Source organism: Hyposmocoma kahamanoa, unplaced genomic scaffold (genome assembly GCF_003589595.1).
Source record: "Hyposmocoma kahamanoa isolate Upper Pololo Valley unplaced genomic scaffold, ASM358959v1 86, whole genome shotgun sequence".
Taxonomy (NCBI): domain Eukaryota; kingdom Metazoa; phylum Arthropoda; class Insecta; order Lepidoptera; family Cosmopterigidae; genus Hyposmocoma; species Hyposmocoma kahamanoa.
The window spans coordinates 5,716,961-5,735,166 of record NW_020654289.1 but is presented as its reverse complement, the minus strand read 5'-3'; the positions used below and the strand labels follow the sequence as shown (position 1 = coordinate 5,735,166).

Below are 18,206 nucleotides of genomic sequence, written 5' to 3'. Positions count from 1 at the left end.
ACTCAACCCAATCTTACACCCAATCACAACATATTGTTCGTCTATTTCTTCGTATCTCATTTAAAATGCATATTATTATGATTTGATATTTATAACTTAACGATCATTAATCAGTCGTAACTGAATAGATTTGCTGTTTGTGTAGACGCAGCGCGTGCCAGCTAAAAACAATTTTACGACCCGTCACTTTCAATTCTCACGCATTCAAAGTGTGATTGATTATTCAGACTACAATTTGTCTTAAAAGCAAAAAAAATGCTGTGGCAGATGGACGAAACACTAAAAACGACTTTTGTGAGAAATGTAAATATAAATCTGTAATTTTGATGCCTGTCCAAATGAATAAAAGTAAAAAACGGGTTTCTCTTCCTGCAGGAATATATTAGTCTTATTTTGGAAATAGATTGGATGTATGTACAACATTATATTTAATGACAAAACAAACATATTCACAGGCGATTGGCTCTGTGTCGTCTTGCAGTATCTTGGTGATACAATGATATCCGGACAATAGCATCTGACATAGCCGACCATTAGAGTTCACACGAGTCAAGTTAGCTTCGCATCTAGCTTTTAGCCGGGTAGCACTAGAGCTGATCACCTTAGAATTAGAAAATCGTGTTTTTTAATAATAATAAAATAACCGCTACAAATTTTAAGCGGAACCGCTACTAATCCCGTTTAAACTGAGGGAGAATTTTGTTTTATGAACCACAAATCACTCCAACAAATTAACTTGGACATTTTAACACTTAGCAGTGACTAATAATAATTATAAAGAAATGACGTAAAATAATTTGAAAACAATAGATGCAGGTATTAGATTTTTTAAGTATGCATGCTCCATCGTCGACCTCATTGTCACTTTCCATCAGGTGAAATGGCGGTCAAATGCGCACTTAAATTTTTTATAAAAAAAATTGAACTATCAATGACTTTCTAAATCGCAGCATCAATGAAACAATTTATCACTCAAAAAATTCACGAGCCTTCCACACCTCTAAGTCCTCGCTTGCGGAGTGGTCAGACCGGTTCGGAGATGAATGGACGACCCGCCATTCAAAGTTAGAACGAGGGTACAGCCGAAGGCTAAGTTAACAGGAGCGCTAATTTTTTTTACATGGTAACTGTGGCGTATTATAACTTGAGCATCAAGATATATGTAGTTCTGGCAAGCTAACTATGTCTTCAACTTATTTACTTATATAAAGAAATAAACTGTACACTGGAAAACCAAGATCATTTAGCCAATATATATAATTTTTTAACTGCAAAACACAGGGACAATGCTTCTATGTCATTAACAAACGATAAAACAATAAACACAGCTATGAAATGATACTATTTTTCCGGATTTAAATCGCGTATATTTGTTTTTTCAAACAGGTGCCATGGTCACGGTAGTCCACGTTTCGGGCCCTTTACAGGTCCCATAGTCACGGTTGACCATGGGACCTGTAAAGGGCCAGAAACGTCGGTTTGTTTAAAACAACAAATATACTCGTACGTATAATAGTTTCATTTCCTATGTGTAACAATCACGAAAACCTTAGAACACAAAATAAACACAGCTACCAAATTGCTGGATAAGTTAAAGTAGTATAACTTAATGGGTAAATTAAAAAGTTAATAGTTGTAGAGTTTTAGTTAAAGAGCTTACCCTAACTTCTGTTACATTGCTAAACATTTATTTGTTGTGTGATAAACTTTTAATGATTTCACTGTTTCCGTATGTCCTCGCAAATTTAAGTCTCAATTTGCGAGTACACGTGAAAAAGCGTTGGTTTGAAGATACATCGTAGATGGATAGCAGTACCTTTATTAAACCAGACGTACAAGTTTCTATTTCGCAAATACGCGCCAAACCTCTTTATCCATTAGTTATAAAAACGTTGTATCGTACAAGTTTCATTGACCTCATTTTCTATGCGATGGATAAAGATTAAACGGTTTATGGCTTATTGGTTTCTTCATTGATTTTTAAAATATATATTATTTTAAAATTTACCAAAATTACACACATTTTTTAAATAGTTACGTACTCGTATCTGCAAAATTTCTCAATAGAACCTTCATTTCGTTCGTGAATAAACTTCCTTGAATCTAGTGGCTGGAACGAAATAAACTAGGTACGTGAGCCAAACCATGCCCTGATCTTTGAACAAAATGCCAATTAACGGCATTGAAAGCACAGGAAATCATGGACAGGTCGAACAACCTCTTGAAATGGAAAGCCTGAGAGTTCGCCACTTGATAGATATCTTTCCACCGTAAATATCTGTCAGTTTAGAAATCCAGAATAATTGCAACCAATCATCCAAGTTAGACAGACCCAGATACCTACAAATAGAGCTATTTATTATGTCTTCACTTTCTAAATAATATTATTTCTTCCAACAGGCAGGCCTGCTTCGAACGGAATATGGAGAATACTGGATTGAACCATCCAACCAACTAGATATCGACGACGCTGGTGGACGACCACATGTTATGTTTAAGCGATCCGCTGTGGACAAGGTAGCAGCTTACCACAGAGCGAAGAGAGCTGTTAATAGCATTAGAAAACCATACAATACCAACACTAATCCTACATACAAAGAACAAGAACAAAGAAAATATGAAGTACGGAGATTAAGAGAAAGCAAAGAGGCTAAAGACAAAAAAAGGAGACAATACTTAGAAGATAGACGGAGACGACTGGAAGCTCTAAGACGCAACCCTACCGATTTTAGAAGACAACAATGGAAATTACGTATGGAACAAAGACGAGCACATACATATCCAAGTGCATCGAAAAGCTCAAGTAGTTCTATGGAAGCAAAATCAGAAGCGAACAAGTCTTACGAACAATTGATTCAATCGAGGAACATAAATCGAAAAGCAAGTAGCGAACAAAAACCGAGCAGAATTAGAAATAGAAAGAAAAGCCGAGGAAAGAAGAGGAGGAAGAGGAACTGTGCAACAAAACAACCACCATATCAGTGGAGAACACAAAATAAGTTGAACGGTCCAGTAGAAAACAGAATCGATAGAAGAAACAAAATTGATAAAGTAAGTAATATTAGGTAAACTTCTAAATAGACCGCTATAAGCGCGGCCCTGCCATAAGTTGCGGGACATATGAACGTATGGTTCTTGACCAATTACAGCTATCAGACAGTATAAGAACTGAGATCAACCTCCTTAACCCATAAGGGTACATAGAATAGGAACTAAATCATGATTTTTTTTCTATTATTTTTTGGCGTACAATAAATAATTTTTGTGTTGTATTGTATTGTAAATTATTTATTTCCAGAATCATTATCGAAACCCTAATCAGTATCACCTATCTAATCGCGGCGGCTTCGAAATGAGACGGTCAAAGCGGTCTGTGAGCAAGCCTCGACATGTTGAAGTTCTGCTAGTGGCCGACCGCTCCATGACTGACTTTCATAACCAGGGCAATTTGGAGACTTATCTTCTCACTATCATGAACATGGTATATCTCTCAATATTTACCCATTTATGTTTTTAGTATCGATACGTCAGTTGTGGCTCAATACATGACAAAGTTTTTTTACTGTTCTCAAGGTATCATCACTTTACATGGACCCATCAATCGGTAACTACATCAAAGTAGTCGTAGTGAAGATTATTCTAGTGGAAGAGATGGAATCAGCTTCTAACCTGAAAGTGTCTTCAAGTGCCGACGAGACCCTCACCTCTTTCTGCAGGTGGCAGCAAAGTATGAACCCTGACAACGACGAAAACCCTCACCATCACGATGTAGCTATTCTAGTGACGAGACAAGACATCTGCAGCCAGCACGACACTCCTTGTAGGTATGAACAAGCTTTTTCCTACTTTTACAAATTTATGACACCGAGCCATATTCACATGTACGTCAAAAATCCTAATCGCACGTTTAATTGTCAAGGTGTTTTAATAATGAGGCTCTTCATCTCTTGGCACGCATCGATCTTAACTATTTTTATGAAGCATGCATACAGATTTTATTTTAAACAGATTGTAAAATTTTTCAAAACAAAATATACAAGTAGATCTTCGTCTTGACATTGTGCCATCAAAGTCAGCTGTGATACTTGACAGGCAAGCAACAAAGGCAGACATGTTCTAAAAAAACCGAAAATAGTCGATACTTTTGTCCGTCGAAACGTTGCCTCTTTGGTCAAGGTCCAGTTAAACTAAGAGGCCAAAAATCCTGGCTATTTTTGCGTTGACAATTAGAAAAGTTATTGTATAAAGGATAGGAAGCGTAAATGATAAATAACATCCACTTGATAAATAAAATTCACTTCTTTAGCTAGTTCTGCGTGCGTCTGGTGTAGCTAATGTTTGGTACATTAGTCTAGTGTGGAGAGTTATCTATACACATAATTTTTGCAACCATCGAGACAAGGTCAATGGAAGCTTCTGTTCAGAAAATTGGGATGAGTAACTCGGACCGAAATAGAACACTTTCACATTTGATCCAAGTTTGTACTGTTCACCTAGCTCCTACTAGAGTCGCCCAAATTACGCTGAAGCTGTCAAGCTGTTGATGTCGCTTAATGAATATAATCAAAATAAACCTCTATGCATCTCGCCGTAGAACACATTGAAATCATCATAATATTATAAACAGCGCGATAAATACACAATAATAATAATAATATTAATTAAACGTATTATACACTTCCAATTTCATCACCAAGACCAAATCCTTTAATGAACTTATATTCTTTTCGATTCTTAGACTGAGTCATTGATTACAAAAACTCGTGTCACAGATTCATTCCATGTGCTTTCTCAAATTTTTAGCACCTTTCTGTTTTCAATACAATAACGCCTTTAATCTTTCGTAATCAATTATGGGGCATATGTTGCGTGGATGTATATTTTCCTCCTGCAAAATGAAATAATGCTTCAGCAGATATACACCATGCTCCGCGTGTTAAAAACCAGTTCGCATTACGTAAATTTTGCATGTTTAGTCTTCTCCTATGTTTATTTAATGTTACTCAATTCTCTGACTTATTCATATTAATTTAATCAGACAGTAGTTGTGAACTTTTTACGCTTACTGGTTAATTTCCATTATTTCTAACACTAACTTAATATGCTGTTAAAATTTGATGAAAATACAGGCACATGGGATTTTTATCTTTTGTCTCAAGGTGGTGGGCGCAGTGGCAGTGCCCCTCAGAACTTTACGATATTAAGCTCCGAGCGTACTGCACCTGTTATGAACTAGTTCGTCCCATCACTTGATACCACAAAAAAGAAAAAAAATACTTTACTATTACAAGGCTTAACACTAAAGTATAAATAACGCTTGGGCAATTTAATATTAGATTGCCAAACATATTTCATTTAAAGGTCACGTAAATAAATAAATAGTGAATTGATAATCCGCTGCAAAATTTCAGTGTCTGTGCGTTAGTTGCACATGTTTAATCGCTCCTTTGTTTCGTTGACATTGACCAGAACATTCGCCTCTCAGCGGCGGCACTGTGTCTGACGACGAAGCTTTGCAGACATCATAGATCGGTGTAGAGCGGCCAAGGCTTCCATAATTAATTACATGCTTCATTTTGTTTATAACATGTGTAATGGTTAGTACTCTAATTCATTTTACACTTCATAATTTCACCAAAATTATGTTTACTTACATTAATAGTTTATATTTAATACCTAGCAGTAGTAGAGCTTGTGGACTAGTTCGTTCAAGGAAGTATTGCCACCTTACCTATTTCTGCCGCAGTAATGTGAGCAGGGTAAGAGTGGTGGTGAAATTACAGGCACATGGGACTTGTCAACTTATGTCTCTGGGTGACGAGTGCAGTGGCAGCGACCCTCCCTGAAACCTTTGTGATTTAAAGGCTGGCTTTATGGACAGGCATGTTGCTTACCACCAAGAGCACTACTTGTTCGTCCCGTCACTTGATGTCATAAAAAACCTAATTATACATTTTAAAACACGAACCCATCGAGAATCACAAATTAGAAAACTGAAACGGCACAACGCCAACAACTGACCAGTGTGTACGTCTCCGTATATTCCGAAAATATTATTATTTTATTTTTATTATTTATTGTAATAAAGATAATATTTTTTAACAATGGGCTGTTTGTTCCATGCTATTGAAGTGGTCGATTTGAAGTGAAACAATTGACGACACCCGTCAATTGTTTCGAATTCGGACTGGCCAATCGGAGCGCAGTTGTCACCGTAGTGATGAATAGTTTTCAAACAAAATAAATGACATTTCATCTCTATTTCTGGTTATATACTCGATAGACGAACCCAAATCCGAAATGAAGAACTGAGCTGTTACTACACCGTTATAATTGTATATTCGGCAAGTGTTAAATGTATTTGATCACAACTACACTCAAGATACACTCATCTTGGTGATGTTTAAGAGGCTTGTGTTATCTTTAAAGATACTTAAGTTCTTAGCACTCCAACGGGTCAGCTCAATGTTGTACCTTTGTTCTGTCGAAAAGCCGCTTTATTAAGCCACAGTAGTCTTATGTCTCATTGTGTTTTAAACATCCGACAATGTCTGTAAGAAGCGCTTTTACAAAAAGTTGCGAAAGACCGTGCTGGCTGGCGAAAAACTTTTCTGGATTCTAAATAGTAATTAGGAAGTAAATAAAGCTAGAAAACGGGTTAAAAAACAATGCTTGGGTTATGTATATCAAACAATATTAATTTAAAAAAGAGAATATCTATTTTCGATACACTTAACATTTAAAAAGGATCTAATTGCTTATTGTTACTTCAAAATTGTAGTGTTTTCCTAGGTTTCGAAAATACTTACTTTACAGAAACCTTCTCTGTTTATAGGGCTACAATGTAATCAATTTCACACATCAGTACGTCATACAACATTACATAACACAAGATTGTGGCTATTGCCGGCGTAATGAGGGACACACCTAGGGTCCTTGTGCTTAATGTCTTTGAAGTCGCCGACAGTTTGCCGACAGCAAACACTGCACACAAAATTTCGATGACCTGTGACTATTTTTCGTTTTTATCGTACTTTTCTTAAAGCAAAAGATACATTATAAAACAACAAGGAGCAAATAAAATTGGTTAATAAAAAGGCGATAACGATGTAAACGGAGTTGCTGATGTGTTTTGGCAACATTGTGATTGATACCTTGAGTAATTGTGTAAATGATGGATTGTTATTAAATTGTTGACATTATGAGTAATTAGTGGTAGTGTCAGCTTGTTTTGAGAGGTGGGGAAACGTGACAATCTCGTCTTTTATCTCGCGCTTGAATTACATGTATATTATTTTCAAAGGCAAAGTCGAATATTCTTTATTTCATAGGTAAGCAAATTACACTTGTAATCGTCATATTGATTAAACTCTACTGCTCATTCGTAAAGCAGATTCCCCAGGAAAGAATGAGCAAGAAACTATCGAAACAACTTGAGGAGCTAAACGGGTCACTACCACGAATTTTTGTCCTCTAAATACCCAGAAACCAGATAATAAAAAAATCTTTAATATATATATTTTTTTACTATAGTTTTAAACCCACTGAATGGCAAATTTTGAATATCAACAGGATTTTTTTTTTATATTATCTAATGACGCTTGCTTGGCGGCAGAAATAGATAAGGTGGCAGTACTTCCCTGGACGAACCCTTTCACAAGGAGCTTTACTACTACTACTAAGAAATCTTTTAATAAAAACGTATACGTGGCTCCACTAGCCACTTTATTTTTATTTCTGTTATTAATGTTTGTCTGTCATTATTTTCATTACATTTGAATTCTATATCGTAAAGTATAAGTACTTAAATTCAAATTAAATTTGAAAATATCTTCATTTCATAGATAAGTAAATAACTTGAAATTGTTAAATTGATGAATGATGATGCACTAAGTCATTCGTAAGGCAGAGTCCCCTAAATAAGAAACAATAATGATTTCTCCATATAAATAGTTATTTGTTAAAATATTCTCAGATTAGTTTGAGCAAATATCGTTGAGAATAATTATTCAAAACTATTATAAGCCAAAAACAATCTAAACAGCTAAACGGAGCTCTCCTATTGATTTATAATAAATAAATAAATATATACAAAGAAATATGTAACTGCCTCTGTGGCCGAACGGTTGCCATCCTGGACTACCACGCAGAGGTGCCGGGTTCTATTCTCAGGCCGGGAGAAACATCTGTATGGCCATTTTATTCCGGGCTTGCACCTCTGATTTTCCGGAATTTATGTGCGGAATTTCAATTTGAAATTTCAATTCTGTAAAGCAATTTAATGGATTATTCCCAAATGATCCCCTGCAACTGATCCACCGCCAATTTTAAATCCCAACTGATCCACTCTACATTTTTGAACTCCCAACAGATCCCCTCATTGTATTTGTAAAGTAAGTACAGTCAAGAGAAAAGAAATTTTAAAATCAATCATGGAGCAATTGTGGTCAAATATTATAATTATCGCAGACCATCAAATTTTTTTGTGACAGGTCATTAACGTTGCCATATTGCAAATCACAGTAACAAAAACTCAGTCTTAAGTAATACTTAAAAATATAAGTTTGTCTAAACAGTGACTAACTGTGATATTCCTAGTCAAAAGTTGGCCAGTGACGTATTTGTGCCATTTATCGATTGCTATTGCCATTATATGCTATTAATCGTCGTTTTGTTAATGGGTTTGTTAACTGTAAATTACTTATATTAATTAATACGCATAATTTGCAAATTTTTGTCATCTCTTTGAGCTTTTAAAGGTTTTTCTTATTGACTGTCCCATAGTACCTACCAAAAATAACCTTGATAAAACCAGGGCATCACGCACGAATAAAATATGAATGTTTATTCTTGACCCGCTGCGTAGGGGAACCGTTGGGAATATAAAATAATAAAAATTAAACGAATCCACCAGGGGAGCGGTTTTATGAGATCAAATGCGAATAATTTTATGATGTGTGTGAAGTTGTCAGTGGCCATTGAATACATGTAGAAGCTACAGCGCAAGCCCTCTCATTGTAAGAGGAGGCCTATGACTGGCTGTGGGACTATGCAATAAGCTAACTAACTATTATTTATTTATTTACAGTTTTATAACTATTTTACACGAAAATGTTACTATATTACGCGATAAAATTGTAAGAATGTTAACTGTAAACTTATCCTTTTGGAAATGCGTTTCTCAGATACATCTAAAATTAAAACTTAATTTATTAGACCGTTTATGTAGACACCTAATAATTATAAAGGTCTGTTCACAGCATGCTTGCTTACCTTTAATTATTATGTTGGAAAATCCCAAGGCCACCGCACTTATTAGTATCAGATTTATTATTGCTCAGACGTGTGTTTATAGTATTTCAAATGTTTCTATTACACTGTAGTATGTAATGCAAAGCTCTCAACGTTGCGTTAACTGAGCGGTTTCAACAAATCTACTGCAAGTTAGGCAGAGACTTGAGTGAAACCAGACGCCTCTGATTTGTATCGTTTCATCTTATCGTTTTTACAAGCAATTGGTTCAGTTTTTTATACACACATATCGTCGTCTGGTCGAAACCAATTTGGTACTACTCGTGGGTTTTAATTAGACTTTTTTTGGGTTACACCATTTTTAACTTTGACAATTTGATATATCGACGATTTGAGTTTTATTAATATCTGTCATATATCAGAATTATGAGTCCATAACTTTTGATAACTTCAAATATCAATCAAAGGCGAAACATTTTAAGTACCTCTTGAATTCACTTTTTTTTTTTATTGAATATCATGATATTTTACAACAATACTATTTTTAATGAAAATACTCCATTTTGTTATTATTATTATTGACATTCATATCAATTTAATATAATATCAGATACGTTTTGGCAACAGTAGCTGGTTCGAGTTCAGTTGAATTTAAGGAATTTTTCAATGTGTTTGTTAGATCTTTGTATTTAGAAAAATATCTCTTGAATTTTTAAGTGTAAACTCATACTTTTACTGACCAACAAAACGTTGACTATTGCCGTCTAATTGATTGTTTAGTCAAATATTTAAAAGAAAATCCTAATATATATATAATAATAAATAATAATAGTTAACATCTGAGAGCCAATTGAAGATACTCACAAATAAAAATATAATAAAGAATCTGGGTGTACAATTACCTAATTTATTATAATAAAACATAAAAAAAAGAAAAGCCTCAGAAGTTGTAAGCCTCACTAAGAGTAAAAGAAGTGCTCACTCAGTGCTCTCATTGTTATAACATAACATTAGTTATAGCCAGTATGACGTGAGTCTTGAACTGAACACCAGCTTATAAGTTCAGTCAGAGAAATTCTGCATTTCGTAATATATACACACGCAACCGACCAAATTTGGGTATAACTAGTCGTACACTCGTCAAGAAGAAACTGTCACTTTTCAAACTGCAAATTATATAAATGTACAATTTACAATAAATAATCTTGACACAATTGCATAGCTTTAGGTGTGGTCCATCGTGCTTAAGAAACATTTAAGTAACTCTTTGTAATAAATCAGATAATACAGCGGAAGGCATTAGATTCGAGAAGTATTAAAAGCCGTGATGAAATTATATTGTAGATTTAGAAGAACGCGGCGTTTCTTCTTTGTGGTAATTATAGCTAAAAATAAACTGTAATAATTAGTTAGCCTACATATTTTAGTAACAGTAGAGCTCCTTATGAAAGAATTCGTCCAGGTAAAAGTACAGTAAAGTAATAAGTGCTGCCACCAGTAATGTGAACATAACTGCGTTCCTATTTGGAAGTTGCTGGTGAAATTACAGGCACATAGGACTTGTCACTTATGTCTCAGGGTGACGGGCGCAGTGGCGATGCTCTTAAGATCATTGCGATTTAAAGCTCTGAAACTGTTATGGGTAAGCGTTTCGCTTACCTATAACGCTTGCTAGCGCTTGCTTGCACGACTTGCTAGTCCCGTCACTTGATATTATAAAAAATATATAGCCCCATGACTGGGCACTGCTGGGCTCCTCTCACAATGAAAGGTCTTGGGCTGTAGTTTCGAGCTCAATGCTGATTGGGAACTTCCAAACGTCTGTTTGCAGTGTGTGAAACCCGCAATAATCACATAATTTAATCTCGTACACGTATCATGTATCGCACGTCAATTTTCAGTAATTCGAATACCGGTTCATCCTCGTTCAATGTACGGTAAATATTAGCGATGCGCGATTACGAATGATTTCGATATTCGACTCGTTATTACTAATCCTGTCATTCGAATGACAAATTAGTAATTTTGTATTCGAATGTTCTGAATGATCATTCATTACTAATTCATAGATTCCATAGAGCAAAACGACACCCGTGATCACCTAGCCCTCTCTGGCGTATGGTAAATACCGTAAATGTGACGGATATTTTTATATAGACGTGGTGAATGATCTGGTGACGATCCGAGTAGTTCCGACATAATAATCATTCGACTCGTGGATCCGCCTGACTAGCAGGGACATTCAGTATCGGCATCGAGTATATAACCAGAAATAGAGACGAAAGAAGGGCCACCCAACCCTGGCAACTCATCAGGTAAATGAGCTTCATATCACTTTTAAATATCAACTCTCGTTTGCGCTGAAATCACAAATTAGAAAGCTGAAATAATACAGCGCCAATAACTGACCCGTGTGTACGTCTCCGTATATTCCAAAAATATTCTGTATTTATTGTAACAAAGATAATATCTCTGTTCAATGGGGAGCTGTTCCATTCGGTGGTGTAAGAAAAACAGCAAAACATCTAATTACAAAACAAATGGAATCACATTTCATCAGTAATTAAATATGTAATTTTCGACATTATAGCAAAGCTCAAGTTATCATATATATATTAAATCGAATTGAAATGAAAAAACTGACGATACCTGTCAATTGTTTCGAAATCGGGCTGGCCAATCGGAGCACAGTTGTCACAGTAATGATTTGGCAGAATAGATTTCACACAAATTAAATGACGTTCCGTCTCTATTTCTGGTTGCATACTCGATGAGTATCGGTAATTTTATTCGACTTAGATGAATGCTTTGCCCATTCGAATGATTAGTAAGGTGTTAGTAACATTCAAAGTTGCGCATCGCTAGTAAAGATGATAAACTTTATATTTGATTTTACATTGCCGTTAAATGATATCTTTTATATTTAGTATGTTCGAAATTGCTGTTCACTTTAAGAAAGATTTATTTACTGACCAAGTTTTTAATAAAATAACCGCTTTAGGAGCGAGCGGTGCACAGGAATATCGCGGCATTATTATGAACGGATACCTGTTTAGATTAAACCACGTATCAATGCATTAACAGTCTTAAAATTTTATGGAAGAACATTTAAGAGATGAGTACAAAATATGTTATCATTGATCATTCACCCGAAAGTTGTCAAAAGAACCTTCTGGCGCTTGAGACGTTGGCCGCGTGTAACGGTGAAAGACGCCACAGCCCGCGGCGGCTCACTTTGTACTTAAAAATCGCAATCATCAATAATGTAAACATGCGTACGAACAAGACCTATTACCGAAAACATACCGCGCAAGCTTGTAAGGTCGAGCCTCTTTTAGTGCATGTTTTTTTTATTAATCACCATGCGATTTTATTTGAGTATTTATGTTTTCTTATCAAAATATCGTTCACGGCCAAGTCAGCTCTTCCAAATAATCGCTCCATCTCCAGACAGTCCAAAACTGTTCGATATTTATCTCTCTCATAAACAATTAATAATCTTGGTAAATTAAACAGCTGTCGGCTTTTTTTCAAAGATTATTGATACTGGTCTCAATGTTTCCTTTTCGCGATAATCTTTCAATCTAAAGGCATTTACACTCATCTAATGCAACGCTATCAAATTAATGATTCTGGGAAAAGAAAATGAGACTACTTTTAAATTGCTCCGCATAGTTGTAACGCTGTTGGTCCAATAATGCACTTAATCTAAGTTCACTTTTGTTTGCACTATAGTCTTGTGACACTACTCTCTCTGCTCTTAAGCCGATCTAGTTTCTCAGTGGCGGTAAAACAAAGGGCTCGTTAAGTGTAATAAGGCCGATTATTTCGCCGACACGCCGATATAGTTTAGCCGACGCTTCGAACCGCTTCGCCGACACCCGAGACGGCTTGGCGGCATCGCCACGCCGCGCTTATCTGTTTCCGGCTTCGATTGCTAATCTTAGCCGCGTTGCGACGACGTGGCTAATTAAATGCCAGACGGTACAAATAAATAATTTCAAATATGTTCAACCTTATATTATTAAAACTGGTAGCTACCTACACAATTTTCGCACACCTAAGGCTCAACTCACACTGGCGCAGCGCAACTCACAGTGAGTCGAAGCATCGCGACGCGTCATGTTTTTTGCCTATAGCATATTTATCTCTATTGTCCCATTATTAAGGTACGAATTTGTGTTATGCAAATATGGAGTCGCGGGTCGACTCGCGTCCGACGCTTGACTATAGTCGAACGGCAACGCCGCGCGTTACTTGAGCGTAATGAGGCGTCCGACCCCGACCATACTGTGATCCGGACGCACTAATGCGAGAGTCGTCGCACGTCGACGCGCGTCGCCAGGCGTCGTAGTTGAAAAGCAGACGCGACGCGACGCTTCGACTCTGCGCCAGTGTGAGTTGAGCCTAAGACTGCTAATAGATAGACGACCAGTTGAGTGAAGTCGTAATCAACTTCATGCATGCATGAAATCGTTATCCAAGACCTCGACTGCATGAAGTTGATAACGACATCACGCGTTAATAGCAAACATGCTGTCAATCTGTTAGGGTGCGTTCCCATTGTGTCGTAACGTTTTATTAATCGTTTATCTTATTATTTATATCATTTATTATTAATATTACAACTTTCTGTCGTGACTGTGTCGTGAACGTTTATTTTATCGTTGAAGGACTGTCGTGTCTAGGTGTTCCCTCTAGATCGTGACGACAATTTATCGGTTCACGGTTGCCGCCTAGTCGTTTGTACTACAGAATCGCAGCTTCAGAATCGCAGCTTCAAACTGTGATTATCTGTCGTAAAATTTTTATTATGACGTTTTATTTATCGTCTGACTATTGTCGTTCTAGCTCTTCCCATTGTCACGACAGTCTGTCGTCGTAACATCAAAGAAGTCATGAACGACAGTTTCTCGTGTTGTTCTATGTGTCAACAACTTCATTTAAATATACAACCCACGACACTTAAACTGCACGACTATCTGTCGCCACGACATAATGGGAACGCGCCCTTAGCAGCTTTATTGTGATTCGTTAAACTGCAAACCTTTACGTTATACCTTCCATGTTTTATTACAGTGGGTTATATACTAATTAAATCTCAGAGTGAAGCTCGAACTATCATACAAGTCTTTAAACTGCAAAATACTTTATTATGTCAACATAATATGACGTTCAAGAGATCGTGTGATGTAGTAGTACAACTGGCGGTGAGTTGAATCAAACTTAATCCGCGGTAGCGACTGCGCCGACGCCGCGCCGTCTGCGCCTGCGAATCCTGAGACGCCCGTGCACTTATCTTTGCCCACAACGTAATAACCCTGTATATTTCGCGACGCGTATATCATTCACTATAGCTCCCATTCGCAAATAGGTAGATTAAATAAGAAACAAAATCGGGCAACAAAGTTTACACGCTCTTTTTTTATACTTTTTTATATTGGTTTCTGTCCCAATGTACCGAAACAACAAATGCTTAATTATACCTTGAACTTTTATACAACTATAGCGACAAATTGCTATGGTGAAGTGGCCAGGTAATTGCCGGCGGCCCTCGGGGACAGAGTGGCCTACAAAAATACATTAAACCCTATTTCCGACAATTACTTACCAAAAATGGTACTGCAGCAAAATGCTCATCTTTATTCAAGAAACTTTCTCTCGTTTGAATTTGCCGCTGTACTGATATAGCAATCTACATTATATGGCAATATAACGGGCTCCAAAAGTCTCGACCAAATTGTGCGCAAAAGAAAATAACATTCAACCCACTCATTTGATTCTTCACTCCCAAAAATTACCTTACAATGGACGATCTGTCAACTTCGAATTCAGACACTTCTCGAGATACAGGAAACAATTTATCACCGTGAACGCAATCGCTTCACCAGGCAGCGCTATAAAACTAATATTTTAGGCAAACTGATCCCTCTACAGATGTAATCTGAATTACAGAGGAAGCTGGTTCCCATCCCGTAAATTTATTCGACCACCAACACAACGTATACCAGTAAGGCTATTTAACGTTTTGTGGAATCATTATACCCTCTGTAAGAGCGTTTTATGGATACTTTTAGCAATCCTTTTTTTGTTGCGCGGGCAACCGTGTAAGACAGCAGCGGCTAAGATCAAAGGATGGCAGCAGTGTGTGATGTCACGCATGCCCGAAAGGTGTGAACAGTTAACACCTTGCAGGTGGTCTGTAGAGACTGCCGGCGGCAGCGGTGCGTGACTGAACGCGGAATTTGTTGTATTATTTGTTTACTTTGGTCTTGCCTTGTACATTTTAATTAGTTGAAGAGTACCTTTCAACCCATACCTTTTCAATATATATTAATTTATATATAAATTTATTTTGTAAGTTTTTGATTTTAGGGAACCAAGTGACGGGACGATCAAGTCATGCGTCTGATGTAAGCGATATGCTTGTCTATAGCATATGCCGTACCACACAGAACTTTAAAATGCAAAGGTCTCAGGGGCACTCCCACTATGCCCGTCACCCTGAGACATAAGTGCCATGTGCCTGTAATTTCACCAGCACTCTTTCCCTTCAAAACCGGAGTGCAGTAATTCTCACATTACTGATTGGGGACAGAAACAGGTAAAGATGGCATACTTGCCTAGACGAACTCTTTTACAAGGAGCTCTGCTGCTATTATAAAAAAAATGGATAATTAATGTGTTATAAATATACTCGTACATTAAAGCCTTACATGTTAAGACTAGGGTAGTTTAATCCTCGCAACAGGGTGACTAAAATGATGGCGTCTTTCTCCCAGTTGATCCATAATTTTTTGGATATAAAAATAACGAAAAAGTTTCTGGATCGGTTTCGACTCCGAATAGTAAAGTCTACGTAAACGTAGTAGTAAATGTCTGAGACGAAGTCTTGATACTTTAGGCTTTGAACGCAATGTTTAACGCACTTTTTATCATTGGGAGATTGTGACCAAGCTTTTGTCTATTATTTATAAAAAAAAAGTTAAAAAAAGGTAGAACAAGAATTAAAATTGTGGACGCATAGAAGTACATTACATGGTACTCGTAATTATAAGTATGACGTAAGTTAGTATCGGTTACGTATCCTGAGTAACTGTCTTGAGTAACTTATGTCAACTGATCAATCAAAAAACGATTATTTCAACATCTGTCTATAGCCAAAAGTGTCGATGTCCTACTGGTCAAAGGAGCAGGTTTTGTTGGTTCCCTTAAGAGGAAATGCGCAATCAAAGTTCCATAGTCGAAATGCAATTCATTCACGAAATGCAATTCTGTCTTGCAATTTCACAGCACTGATTTTATGAGGATAAATTTTAAAACTGAGTTCGAGTTTGTGAATCAGTTGACATAAGACTCAGAAGTACTTTAGCGGAATTCCACTCCGAGAATTACATAATAGGTTTCTAAATTTGATTTCTCAGTAGAATCAATTTTCAAACTGCCTCCGCAACGCCCTATACTAGGGGCAAAAGTTAGAAAGAACGAGTCAATGTAGAAGGCATGCATAAAATGCTGCAAAGCGAAGCATTTTATTGACCGTTTGTCATTGCCCTTAACTTCAGCGAACTTTATTTATTTATTGTTATTCTAACTTAGTATTAGAGATCCACGATTTTTTGCTTTGAATCGAATTTTTGGAATGTAATAGATCATATGCCTCTGAATCAAAAAATAAAAAAATAATAGTTTTGACAGCCTTTTTGACTTCAGTCGGTTACGACTTTCATTTAAGAGCGATACTAGCCAGTGAGGAAAGACGTTCAAATGGCGCAGAAGTAGCGACTTCTTATAGTTAGATGTTGTCAAACTGCTTTCAGACCAATCTAGAATAGGGGTTCAGAAAAAAACTGTTTTGTTTAAATTATGAATACGATCTAGATCCCTGACAGGCTTGCTTTTCTTCAGGAGACTCGTCGAACTGTGCTCATGTTGTAGTCGAAGTCTTGCGTGTGGGTATAGAGTTTTACATACTATACTCTGATATACCCAATGGATGGAATGGAAGCTCGTCCATGGTGTAGCGCTGACTGAAGCATAGAAACAGTCGGCGTACTAAGCTTAGGTAGATGCTCAACTGCGCTCCGAGTGCTCGGAATCTGAAGAAAGCTTTATAAGGCCGCCAAGAAGAGTAAAACAGTGTTACGCAGGGCAAAGTTCGACCATGTGCGGCCAAACTTGCCTCTTTTCCAGCAAGTCTTTTTGGTCACAAAGCGGTCGAAACTAACTATAGCCGCCCTTCTTTACCACCTCTGCTGAAGCCGGATGGCCCGCTGGCTCATACTGCAGAAGAGAAGGCGAATCTTTTTGCCTCACTCTTTGCAGAAAATTCGCGTCTGGATGCCGCAGGGGACCTACCACCATCTTTACCTCACACTGGCTGCAGTATGGCGGCCAGTTCGCATGCACCAAAAAGAGGTACTTAAAACTCTGCGAAGTCTAAACGTGAATAAAGCTAGCGGGCCAGATGGTATTATAGTTATATAGCAACAGTCCTGCGTAACTATGCGCCAGAGTTATCTCCTGTTCTCACACGTTTGTATCGCCTCTCGCTTGAGACTGGTGTAGTTCCCAGGTCGTGGAAGCTTGCAAAAGTGCAACCTCTACCCAAAAAAGGAAGCAGAGCGGACCCTGTCAACTGTGCAAGATTGTGGAATGTGTACTTAATAACCGTCTCCTGGTCCCTTGAATACAACGATTTCCTCAGTGATCGCCAGTACGGATTCCGACGAGGGCGATCTACTGGAGATCTTCTTGTGTACGCATTTCATCTATGGAGCGAGGCTATGGAAAGACATGGCGAAGCCCTTGCAGTATCTTTAGACATTTCTAAAGCTTTTGAGATGGTCTGGCACACAAGCCTTTTAAGCAAGCTGTCCTCTTATGGGCTTTCCATTGACCTGTGCAATTGGATTTCGGATCTCTTGAGTGAACGTTCGATTCGAGTGGTTTTA

At 37.2% G+C, this 18,206-nt stretch overlaps 1 protein-coding gene across 1 annotated transcript in view; it reads left to right on the top strand.

Annotated features, from left to right (window-relative positions):
- The window catches only part of LOC113234955 (A disintegrin and metalloproteinase with thrombospondin motifs 7), a 184,967-nt gene that overhangs the window by 131,191 nt on the left and 35,570 nt on the right, over nt 1–18,206 (top strand). The window contains exons 5-7 of the mRNA XM_026470481.1: nt 2,401–3,051; nt 3,299–3,481; nt 3,574–3,824. Of these exons, the coding sequence (XP_026326266.1) occupies nt 2,401–3,051; nt 3,299–3,481; nt 3,574–3,824 (1,085 nt within the window). The remainder of the gene's footprint in view (nt 1–2,400; nt 3,052–3,298; nt 3,482–3,573; nt 3,825–18,206) is intronic.